Source organism: Amphibalanus amphitrite, unplaced genomic scaffold (genome assembly GCF_019059575.1).
Source record: "Amphibalanus amphitrite isolate SeventyFive unplaced genomic scaffold, NRLGWU_Aamphi_draft 001187F_arrow, whole genome shotgun sequence".
In the NCBI taxonomy this organism is placed as follows: domain Eukaryota; kingdom Metazoa; phylum Arthropoda; class Thecostraca; order Balanomorpha; family Balanidae; genus Amphibalanus; species Amphibalanus amphitrite.
Genome location: NW_024882681.1, coordinates 64,977 through 77,387, shown reverse-complemented (window position 1 = coordinate 77,387; position 12,411 = coordinate 64,977). Strand labels below are relative to the sequence as shown.

The window sequence follows — 12,411 nt, the reverse complement described above, 5'->3', positions numbered from 1 at the left end:
GCTGTTCATCTTTGAACGACAGTTGGGGCCTATCCGTTGGAGCGGCTATCAGTTGGAACCTCCACGCCGTACGGTTGAGTCCCTCCGTGCCGCTGTCGGGTCCCCGTGCCGTACCATCCTGCCTCCACTCTGCGGCACTCTGCGCCACGACTGCGGCCGCGCAGACGCCGGCGGCCGATCCCCATTGGCCCCGGGGCTGTCTAAATGTGATCGATCGGCTCATCGGAGCATTCCGAGCCCGTCTATTTACATTTCGCCGGGCCGCTTCACCGGCCGGCATGGCACCCTCACTCTGCGGCCGAGCCGAACCAATTAGCTCGCCGATGGGCCGCGAGGTGACCAGCGATCGATCCGGCTGACCTGTGACCTGGCCCGGCTCACCTGACCTCAAGTCACTGGGTCGAATCAATACCCACTCTCCGAAAGCATCTGGTTTATACCACGTGAGAGGAGAAACGAGCTGATGAGCGAAATTGTCATGCCCGAGCGGCTACAAGAAATACTACGGCTCAGTCCAATTGAATCGGCCATAAGAAAGGGTGAACACAGTTCAGCTGTAGATCAACATGCTGCGATGGTGGCCGAGTGTCTCGGTCCGGGGAGCCGCCAAACGCATCAAAACCATCCAACTTGCGCCGACAGTCAGACAGTGAAGGCCGTCAGCAGCGGGCAGCCCGAGCTGTGGTCAGAAGTGGGCAGTGGGCAGTCGGCAGTGGACGGCAGGGTAGTCTGCAGAGGCGGACCGGCCATAATTACTACCAGCCGGCCGCTCGGGGCGGCGCGGACCGCTCCGTTAGCTTGGAACAAACGCCGTCTGCACGGGCGTGAGCGCAGCAGCCGCGCGAGCAATCACGAAAATGGAGCGGCCGGTCACGATCCCGGGCTGGTCACCGGTGCCATGACCGGCAATCAGCGCCCGACAGCGGGCGGCGGCGGCGGAGGGGACAGCGGCAAAGGTAGCGGAACACCGTGCAATCTGCGGCCCGACAACGGGCGGCGGCGGCGGAGGGGACAGCGGCAGAGGTAGCGGAACACTGTGCAGTGTGAGGAGACAGCAGCAGTAGGGGACAGCCGCAGAGGTGGTGGCAGCGGGGACAGCAGCAGCGGCGCCGCAAAGTGGCAGCCGCAGGGGCGGTGGCAGAGGGACACTGAGCAAAGGCAGCGATGGCATCAAATCCAATGTTCACCGAGCCAGTCACGGCAGCAGAGGAACAGGTCAGGATTCGGAGAAACGCCCGGCGGAAAGTTGACTCTGCAGCAACTGTCGATGACGCGGTCAGATGTGAAGAGTGTTCGTCGGCTCCCGTCATCCAGGCAGTGACGCAACCACTCGTCATGGATGTGACAAGACAAACACTAAATATTTACAAAGGAAAATTTCACGAACACGATAGGGACAGAGTAAAACGGAAAAGAAACAAAACACCAGCGCTGAACAAACTCGGCTGAAGCGGAGACAGTTTCTGTCAACACCATGCCACGAAGCTTCGTCGGCTTGTCTGAAACGTTATCTTCGACACACACAGACTGGCGAAAAAACAAACACCGATAAATGCCGTCAGACGAAGCTGTCACTCCATGAGCAGAGAATCAGCGACAGGTTCCACTAGGCACACCTGAATCAACTAGTTACAAGAACAATCGGCTCTAACGAATGCTCTGCCTCCATCCATTTCGTTCGTCCAATCAGTAATGACAGGGGCTGGGAGATAGCGTTTTTGTTGAGCTTTCCCATCTCCACCCCTGTAATCATCGACCCTCGCGGCTTCCTCGGGAGCTGGGCCCTCTCCAGCGCACCCACCGATCTCATCGGCGGTTGGGCACCCATGGGCTGCCGGCGCAACCCCTTGGTTCCGTCCGGCGCACCGAACGGCGCTCTGCCGGCCTCCGTGGCAGTGGGAAGCCATTATTACACCGTCAGTTTCGACGGCTACCGGATCAGGGTATCACGTCCAACAAAAAGCCGGAGTCATTACGGCTCGCGGCGGGCGGGGCCGAGCGGGGGCCGCAGCCGGGCTGACCCAATCCCCGATAATTGCCACGCATACGGCGCCCCGCTCTGCAATTAAGCTAACTAGAAGCGCTGCTGCGCGCCCGGCGCCCACCCCACTGGCCGGAGAACAAAGAAGGCGGGCGGGGCGGCGGCGGAGGAGGCCGACCCGCCATGGGAAGCCGATTCGGAGGGAGATAGCGAGGAACAACCGGACGGGGAAGTCTAAACCTACTGCGCACCAGCCACTCTGACCGATCGGAGGGGAAATCTCGCCGACCGGAGCTGCAGCTAAAGCTCCTGCACGTGTCCCGGTGACCGCAACTTTGGCAGCCCCAGCAGAGGTAGCGGTGCTGTGAACGGGACGGGCTGGCGCCATCCGGGAGCCGCTGAGGGGCGACTGACCTCCGACGTGTCCCACAGACCTCTGGGAGAGGCCGGTACGACACGGACGGTCTGCTGTATCCGGCGGGCCTCAGAGTACGATCCGGTACGACCCGAACAGTCCACCGCCCAGCCGGGCAGGCGGTCCGCCGTACCGTACCGTCTCCGGCCGGCCGGCACCCATTAACAATATGCATGCATTAGGCATAATTCAGGCTGAGCCGGCTCGCTCCCACGGTGTCCACCGGGATAGGACCGGCCAATGAAAGGGCTGCGGGCGCCGGCATCCGATAGGAATGTCTAATCACGTCTGACGGTGGCTCTCCGGGCCCGCGGAGTGGGACGCGGCTGCATTGCTGCGCCGCCGCACATGCAGGCATTCGGTAATAAAACAGACCACCCAGCACACTCCCCCATGGCCGGACGACGGTCGGTCGGCTCTGAACGTGACGGCGCACGATCGCCGGCGGCTGTGGAAACGGTCCGTGAGGATAACTTTCCATGATATCACGCACTCACGAACCTTCCTGGTGAAGGGTGAAAGTCCACAAAAATCAGGGCGCTTTGATGAAGGAAGGCTGGGATATGCTAAGTAGGTAGGCACTGTGAGATTATCGATTGCGCTACGATTGATTAAGCGTTGAGTGCAGACACGGTAGAATTGCTGCAGGAAGACTAGATAAATACAGTGTTCCCTTTTAGCATCTGAATGGAACACAACGACAAAACAAAATAAATGTGGGTTACATTTTTAGAGATCAAGTCATTAGGTATCTTTCCTTGGACACAATTAACATTTTCCTTAGCCTTGAATGGGCTATCAAGATTTCGAACAGTACCTAAACAAAACATCTGTCTAAAGAAATGGCGCGGGTCGAATTAGCCCTCGCAAACACGCTGAGCCCTCCTCTATCTCCCAGCACCGATATAACTCTCCGATGCCATTCCCTCTTCCCTTGCGCTGTCACTAACTGCCGTGGTGACGCCACACCGGCGTTTGTGACGTCACACGCTCCCAGTGGGCCGGTCTCCGCGCCCGTACCCACGCACACGGCCCCCGTCAGTGCGCATAATTACACCCAACTATTTGATTCTCATTAGCGATCGGTCCGGTAATGGATCAGCATGCGTGGCATGTCTGCGGGCGTGTTGGCTACGCCCGGCGGCGGCGCCTGGTAAGGGAGCCGCGCTCGGCCTCGGTCCGACCCGGTCCTCTGGTCCTGCCCGGTCCCGCCCCGGTCCGGGGCCGTCCACAGAGACCAGTGCCATCGTCCAGTTGCGCCGCGCCGGCCAACCGCAGTTATGCCGGGCCATTTAAATGCGCCTGCGACCGAAAAACAGTCGCACGACCGGCGGCGAGAATAAAAATGTAGCGGACGTCGCTCGGGTATGTGGCGACCGGCCGGCAAGACGGATGGCGCTCGACAGGGTAGGGGAGAGGACGGGGACATATTGACCACTCCGAGGGCGGACGCTGCTCTCAGGGGTGCGGCGCCGCGCCGGGCTGGGAGCGGGTGGTGGGACAGAGGAGAGACGTTCAGAGAAGGAATGAGGAGCAGAGAAAGAAATAAGAGGGGATGCTGTGGGGTGCGGAACGTTCCACACAAGGGCCTCTTCTCCGAAAGTCATTATTGCTATAAGGGACTGGCGGTACACCGGTTTCTCTGCCAGGCTTGGGCCATGGTCTGCAGCTCTTCTCCTGATGTAAGTGGAGCGGGTTTCCAGCTCATTCCCAGGTCATTGCAGCCAGAGCTGAGCTCGCGTCCGGCGCTGTGCACAGCCATGAAGAGCACCGCGACTGCAGATCCCTCGCCCACCTCCGCGGAGTCTGCCTGTCGTTACTGTGCCCGGCTGAACGAATAGAGGCCGCTCGGTCCGCACTGCTGGGATTTAATAACGGACGATATTTAATTCATGCGGCCCGGCGGAGGCGAGTCGGCTGTAGCAGGGTGGCTGCCCGTGTGGACCAGACCACGTCAGTGGAGTGGACGGCACCGGAGATAAGTGGACTGTGAGCAAGTACTCGGTACTGGTGCAAAAGGAAAATATATTGCACCTATACGGTGGAAGGAGAGCCAGCTCGTTTGATGCTTGAAAAGCCGCAAAGAGCTCCGATGATTTTGTAACACTACAAAGTTGAAATTCAACGTACGGAACTAAATTGCGATGTACTGGCAAAATATTTTGGTGGCATATTTATATTGTTGGTATTACATATTTTAAATGAAAACACTACAGAAAATAAAAATGGTTTCCTTGTTCCCTCAATCTTAAATGCTTTCTTGAGTTTTAACCACATCAGTGAAATTATTTGATCGACATCTGGGTATGAGTGCATAATTATAACCTCTGATGAAAAACAGCCAGTATATCCATGTTTTCATGTAGTTATCTGATAAGCGCGATGGAAATGCCACGATCTCATCCTAATCACATAACATGCCACTTTCGTGGGCCTTGTCTCCACCTGTCCACCAGTCGTCACCTGCCAGCCCACAGCCGAAAAACTGGTCCTCCGCCGGCGACCCAGCGGCAGCTGCCTCCGGAGCAGCTGCGGCGGGAGCGGCAGCTGCCGGTGTCAGCTGTCGGCTTCTGAGGTCAGTCGGTCGGTGCGGAGGGAGGGAGGGAGGGAGGGAGGGAGCCGCCGGCCGCCGGCCGCCCGCGGTTCCTCCCGACGGGGGTCCGGCCGGCGCCTCTGTCGGCGCCGCCGGCTCACTCACCGCCGCCGCCACCCGCCGCAGCCACAAAAACAAGCCATTGATTACCGATTATCGGAGCGGCGAGCCGCCTCCGGCCCCCGGTGTCATCCGGCAGCGGGGCTTAGCTCGCAGACCAGTCGGCATCGCACCCCGGCAGAGCCGGCGGAGCCAGCCGTGAGTTCCGGCTTTGGCTGCACAACCCCCGCACCCTGGTGTCATGTCTTCTGTCGTATCCGTTAGATCCGAGCTATACATAGAGGTAACACTTGTCGAATATGTTCAAATGACAGTGCACAAGCTATATCTATATTTAGAGTTATATTGTTTAACGTCAAAACAGACGGTCGACATTCTCTAGTGTGGCTATTTCAGTACGAACAAATGTGGATAAACTATCGAAGCCTCACAAATAAAACGTCTTTCCCACGTATCGCGACTCTAGCTCTGTGTTGCGGCTGCCTACCTCTCGCCTTTCTCACGGCTGCAGCGCCCCTGTTTGGCTAACTCCTGTGACCAGACGGGTGTAACAGATCGCACGACAGCCCGCACAGGTACTGCGGTCACCCGAAACAATGGTCGGTCGTGGGAACCTGACTTATAGAGCAGCAACTCCGGTGGTGGCGGGGAGGGAGACACCGGACGCTGCGATACAAGTCACGCCGCCGAAAAACAAGCCGGTCGTGCGGTGACTATGGCGGCTCACTCACCCGGGCATTACTCTGGGGAATTGGAAGCCTGTCGCGGCGGTCCGAGCCCGCTCGGCCTGCTGGTCTGCCGAACGGTCCGCGTCTCCCGGCCGTCCAGTGTCGGCACACGTCCGCGCCGTTACCCTCGCCTCGGCCGGTGGACGGGCCGGCTGGCAGCGCCGTTGCATGCCGACGCGGCCAGCCTTTGTTTGTGATTGGCGCCCATCCACATACAGATAGCTGGCCCGCTCAGGTCCGGCTCGGGCGCGCGGCAGACATGCAGTCAGACTTATCAATATGCAGAGCCCTTTCCCTCGGGTATGTCTTTACTGACTTTAACGGGTGCCTTGTCGTGCAGAGTCGGGGGCCGTCCATGAGGCAGAACGGGAGGGTGGAGGTAGATAGACATGGCGAGAGGAGACGGGAGACGGAGCGGCGTGAGAGCTGTCGTTTTCTATGTATTTTTATATATTCATAAGCATGCCTTTTGTAGACAAATATGCACATAGCTAAAGCTGGAACCTAGAGCTTTCACATCATCCAAAGTCCAAACATTTTTTTTTTAATGAATATGTTATTTTCTTTTGAAATGCATAGGCGCTATTTGTCAGGCTGACCGAATTTCACCGAGCCTCGGCTCTGTGTTTTCTCCGTTGATGTCCGAGCGAGTACATATATCTTTAGCACGGTGGGCCAGGTGCCGGCCCAGACAGCCGTCCGTCCGTCTGACCCGAGAGGCCGGTCGGGCTGCGTCGCGCCGGCGGCGGCGTGGTCGGCCCGGCGCGCCACACTAACCGCCGCAGATGTGCAGACATAAAACTTTATGTGTCCGTGGACCGCCGCGGGGCACGCAGCTCGGCCGGGCCTGTTCGCGGAACAGCGAGATGATGGGCGGGGAGCGGCTGCGGCACCTCGGCCCGGCCCGGCCCGGCCCGGCCCGGTCTGCCGGTCCGGCGCCGGGTCGCACCAGTCGGCTCCGACAGGGGTCCGGTGGGGTGAGAAGCAAATGATTCTCTTGTTAGCTCACCGACACGACTGAACGTGTCAGGTCAGGTAGACTGATCAGACAACTGTTACTCAGTCGCCAGTCACGGCCAGTCAAAGACAGCACGTAATACTTATTTGCGCACCATTGATGCCCCACGCCCGGCGGTCACTCACCGTCTGTACCAGAGATACAGGATGGGACACGTTTGTCCCCCACCCCCACCGCTTCTGACTCAGACTGGGCTTCTGCTGTGTCTGAACACGGGACATTTGAAGGTCACGCTAGCATGTTTGCACGTGTAGGGGCCCTCTGAATGCCTAAGCTGGTTTGTCGCACGTGTGACCTGTTAGCTCGCCGACATGTTTTGATTTGTTCACATTTTATTTTCATTTATTTATCGGCCGTATACGTTTGACAGCGTGATATGCCAAATGCTAGACTGAAAGAACATCGAAAGGTATTGTCAATACGGCCTTGAGTAATAACTCGCAGAAAATAAACAAACATGATAGGTATATAAATAGACAACTGTGTACCATTTTGCAAGGATGACAAGCATTCAGACGGCTGGCTCAAATCCTGTTATCCCTCCGGTGACGCCAAATAACTACAGCTGCTTAGAAGATTAGACAAGCCAACATGCCATTCCTCGGACGCTTATAGGGAATCGCATTTTACAGGCGCACCGAAACCCAGCATCTCAATGCACCATTGTTTTTACACCGCCGAAGTAAGGAGCAGGTAGGTATAGACGGTAAAGGCAAAATCATTGGGAAGTCCACCGCACAATGCTGAAGCAAATCCGACCCTCGGCGCCTCGGCTCTTCACAGGGTTTCCAGCTCAGAGATCTCCTGCCATCCGGTTTTGTTTGGGGGAGCGGCAACTTGCAACATTCCTTAGTCTGATACTTCAATCCTGTTCACTTAAACCGCGCCGTCAACAGTATTATTCATCTACCGAGAATTCGCCATGACTTAGAGAAGCTGTCTAATATGCACTTAAGCAGATTGGTCAGAAGTGTTCAAGGATGAGTTACAATCAATTCATTCTCCATCGTTCCACTAAGAGGCAGAGTCACAAGTGAGTGATTGGACTGATGAGTAAATGACGCGAAGATATGGCATGGAGAGTTGTCGTTCGGCCCTTGCTTGTTTTGGTGGTTGGTCTTGATGACTGAGATTTAAAACTGATGTTATAAAAGTTTGAGAGACAAAACAGAGAAACTCACATTGAATCCTGACAAAGAGGATTGACGAGGAGATAGGCTGAGGTATAAAGACTGACGGGATAGACAGAGGACTGTCGCGGGAGCCCATCAACTGACCTGGAAGCTGCCGAAGCAGCTGCCTCCCGGTAGGGTGACGTAGCAGACGTAGGGCGGACACGAGGCCGGCACCGACTCGTAGATGACCAGGGCGCCGTTCTTCAGCTCGGCGCCCCGCGCCTGCTTCATCTGCCAGAACTCCTGCAGCGCTTCCACCACATTCACTGCAAACACAGAAAACACAGCCAGTGTCAGACGGCTGGTGCACTTTACATTTTATTTTCAGTAACTGAGAGGCTGAAGAAGCAAATATGTCCTAAGGGGGACATTTCCATGATACAATGTATTGTTTGATTGTTTTTTTTTATGTGGCGCTATGTAATTTGGCGGACAGTAACCTCTTCTCAACACCAGCAATATCGAAACCCTAAAAATCCTACACGGCCGAACTATTCTTGGTCAGGCTCAGACTGCCACACCCACGTCCCCTAATGGCACTTTATCTGGCTTAATCATCAGTCAGGTATTGTTTTGAGTAGAATGAACTTTGATATGTTTAAGCATAAACCGTGTTATTTCAAGACATGTCTCTAGTAAATCCGTGCAGCATGACAATTAGATGGATTTTCCGACAGCCTATATGACATTTAATATATGTGAAGAGATGAAAAAGTACATAACATTCCGAGAGCTAAACCATGGAATTTTTGTCATATGCAACGGCCTGATGTCATTGCATGTTATCATTGCTCTGCTCTCGCTTGCTAAACAGGGTGCTTGTTTATTCTTTAACCTTCTTTATCTTGAATGGTCTGACCCACGACTCTCCAAATAGTGAAACGATCATCTACGCACGTTAAGTCGTTATGTTCTCTGCTTCTAGGGTCTGTCGGCCGCTCATCGAACAGCAAGGGCCGGCAATTAGAGCCGAGGCCGTAAATCAGCAATCAGCCGCCGGTGTAATGGTCGTCGTTAGACGCCCTCCGCCGGCGCCCCGGCCCATTCTGCAGACACCGGTACCGGGTGTATTGGTGCGCGTGTGTGTGAGTGTGCGTGACGTCAGCATCGGCTCCCCATATCCTCGGATGGTGACATTGCTGTTCAAGTGTTCAGCAAACAGAGTCCTAACAATAGCCGCTGCCGCGCTGCCGAGACACAGTCAGCGGAGCTCCCTGCAGCCGGCCGGCCGCTGCAGCCGCTCGCTGGACCCCATCCAAAACCCTCCAATAACCATAAATTATGAGGCATCTGCAGAGACAAAGCCCGCTGCCGACGGCAAGAGGGGGAGGGGGCGGGCGGCCGAGGGGCGGACCAGCTCCGCCGGCGGCGGTGCCCTCGGTAACGGCAGCAGGGCCGTCCGGAGACCGCGGGTGCCGCCGGACGGCGGAGACTGCGCCGACTCACAGGACACTAGCACCAGTGAAGGAAGTATAATGGAGACTGCACTGCAGCACGTGACAGTATCGCCAGAGACTGCATTCACCCACAGAGCAGTAGCACCAGAAACGGCAGGTGTTGGAGACTGCACTGCAGCGTATAACAGTATCATCAGAGACCGCATCTTTTCACAGGACACTAGCATTCACTAAACTCAAAACTCAAAACATGAATCACCCTTCACCTTGCTCAAGAATCAAACCAAATCGCATGCATCACCGTACTTCTACAAGCCTTTTCCATTCTGAGGCTCGCCTGCCATTTCCGTTGGCGCATTATCGCTCTCATTCCATGGCAACAGACGCTCTGCCCATGAGCGTTCGTGCCTAGCAAAAACGGCCGCCGTTGCATGCGATCGACGCCATAAAAAGCTGAGTGCCTGACACATCATTTAATTGCTTCAAATTACTGGCCGATGAGGATTGGGTGCGCTCGTTACTCGCCAATAAGCCGGCCGCATGGGCACGATGCAATTATTGCGGCCAGCGGGGGCGACTGTGCCGCCGCCGTCTATAATGGTGCCATCACGGACCTCGGAGCTGGCACAGCGCCAGTCGCCAGTCGGCTCGTCTGCCCCGTGTCGCCAGTCGGGGTCACCCGAGGAGCCCGCGGCAGACTCGCGCGACCTTCACCCCGCGGCTAGATGCCGGCCCGCCCATTCAGTGAGAGCCGGCGCTGGGCGGTCGTGGCGACCCCGCCGGCGGCGTGGCACGGGCTGCACCCACCTTTATCCTGCGCCGGCCGCAGGTGGTCGTACGGAGACGAGTAGACCCGCCAGGGCGCCTCGAACACCAGAGAGTTCATCTTGCCAGCCGCCGAACGCACCGATGGCCTCTGAGCACGCAATCGGGCACACCCTGCCCCGCGCCGGCCGCCGGCTCCACTGCTCGCCGGCCCCGGCCGGCCGGGCGGGCGGCGGCGGTGGTGGCAGGGGTAGCCGTGGCCACCGGCGGCCAGAGGCGGCCGCGGCCTCCTGCGGCGTCCCACAGCCCCAGGCGCCGCCCGGTCACTGCCGAATACACCAACTGACCCATCAACGGTCTGGAGAGACCGGGCTCCGCTACCCTGCTGTCTTCTGCCGCCAGCAGTAGCTACGAGCGTGAAATTCTGGTCTCGCCAACATAACAGCCCGCCAAAGGATGGGCGGCCGTCGCTGATAACACGAGTCGGTCGGCGTTTAACTTCGGAGCCGGGAGCGTCCGCACAAAAACTGACACGCCACCCGTTCTTGGCGTGGCGCTTTAACATTTTAAATCGCTGTCGTCTGGTGTCACCGCGCTGGTCACGACGGCTGACCTCAGGACGCGTGTCCGATCTGTCCGTCATCGACGGTCCAGATTGCGTCGGCAGCGGCGGGGGCGGCGCAACAAAGAGCGATGTGGCGGCGGGTCGTGGCGTGGGACACCACTCGGTGTCACCTGCTGGCGGCATGGGCGGCCAGCAGCGGCGGCGGCGGACCGCACGCGACGTCCGTCCGTCGGCCGCCGTCTAATGAAGACGGTCGGCGTCGGACCGGGAGCTGACGGCGTCCTCACATATCCTGAGCCGTAAATCGTACCGACCGGCCATTCAGCGTTCAATTACGGGCGCCGAGGGGCAGCCGGCGTCCCTGGGCCGTGTGGCCGACACCCGGCTTTGTCGGCGAGGCGCTGTGGGCGGGCCGCCGCCGCCGCCGCGCCGCTCGGGCCACTGGGAGCGGAGCGGGCCGCCCGCCGTGTGACACGACGCACCCTCTCCCACGGGGTCAGCGCTGCCTGACGCTTGACGAGGCTCTCTCTCCCACGCGTCCCGCTGCTGTCAGAAGGGTGAGGGGTGTCCTCCGGGCGACTGACACACAAACTCGGCATAGAGCTACCGAAAAAAGGTCCGAAACCCCCGACCGTCCACAAAGTTTGTCCAGTGTACCTCAGGCTGACTTCTGCTCCGCGTAGGGTCACAGGTTCCGCGTCAGCTTCACAATAGCTAGTGGATGCCAGGCCGAAATAGCTCAAGTGACGTTTCATTGTGTTCGAAGCTGCATGATAACGCATCGGCGCTATCCACATTCCACAGTACCGTACACAATCGTTTATGAGAAGTGATTCTGTAGATGAAATTAGAAACCGTACGAGAAAATTCATCCTGTAATGTTAGCATTACACCATACTTACACTTCTCAAAGAAAATCTGCGCATCAAAACGTCATAATTTTACAACATGGTTATATCCAGCCATCTCTTGATGTCAACTCCGAGCTGAAGGTCAATACCCGCCCGCCGTTACCAGCTCAACACTGCAACGCTTTCAGCTCGAGATAACTCCTACAGATAGATAGCAGAAACATGGGACACATATTGTGATATTTTGTCGCTGCCGGCGCATTTATCACAACTCCATGGCGTCTGCTGACGGATGTGATGCGTCAGACACTGCGCCGGTTGTCAGTAATAGCCGACACCCTACGCGGTCCACTGCACATGAATCCAGTCAGGCGCCGGTCGTCCGAACAAATCCGACGGCGGGACCAGAGACTAACTACACACTGAGAATCACACCGCAGACTGGACCGCTGACGTCTCCCCGTCGAGTGACGCCTGATGACGTGCGCTGATGACGCGCAGCGAGCGCCGCTGGATCAGCAGTGAGCTCCGGCGTCACTCCTCGCTTTCTCCCGCGTCCGGGGCAGAAAAAAAAAACAACTTGAGTGTCCGGGCGGCGGCGGTTATCACGCTCCGCCATCAGCTCTGGGAGGAAGTGGCAGGGGGATTGGTCCACGAGGCGTCAAACGTCACCCGTCCGACCCCTCCCTCCCATCCATCCGAGGGGATAACGGAGGCTCGGGCGGCAGTGGAGCACACCACACCTGTCCACCTCGCGTGTCCGTCAGTGCGTGCTAAACCCGGGCGTCCAACAGAGAGACAAACGTCGACAGGACCCTGACGGCGTCCCCTGTCAGAGGGGCTGATGGTCAGGATCCGAACAG

The 12,411-nt window shown here is 57.5% G+C and overlaps 1 protein-coding gene across 2 annotated transcripts in view; it reads right to left on the bottom strand.

Moving 5' to 3' along the window:
• LOC122370944 (LIX1-like protein) overlaps nt 1-12,411 on the bottom strand; it is a 39,726-nt gene that overhangs the window by 7,266 nt on the left and 20,049 nt on the right. Inside the window, exons 1-2 of one of the 2 annotated variants that reach the window (XM_043346920.1) lie at nt 10,175-10,333; nt 8,073-8,236 (exon numbers count right to left, since the gene is read on the bottom strand). In XM_043346920.1, coding sequence (XP_043202855.1) covers nt 8,073-8,236; nt 10,175-10,253 — 243 coding nt within the window. In that variant the 5' untranslated portion in view covers nt 10,254-10,333. Of the gene's footprint in view, nt 1-8,072; nt 8,237-10,174; nt 10,334-12,411 lie in introns of those variants that run through there. The other variant, XM_043346919.1, reaches the window with a different exon arrangement.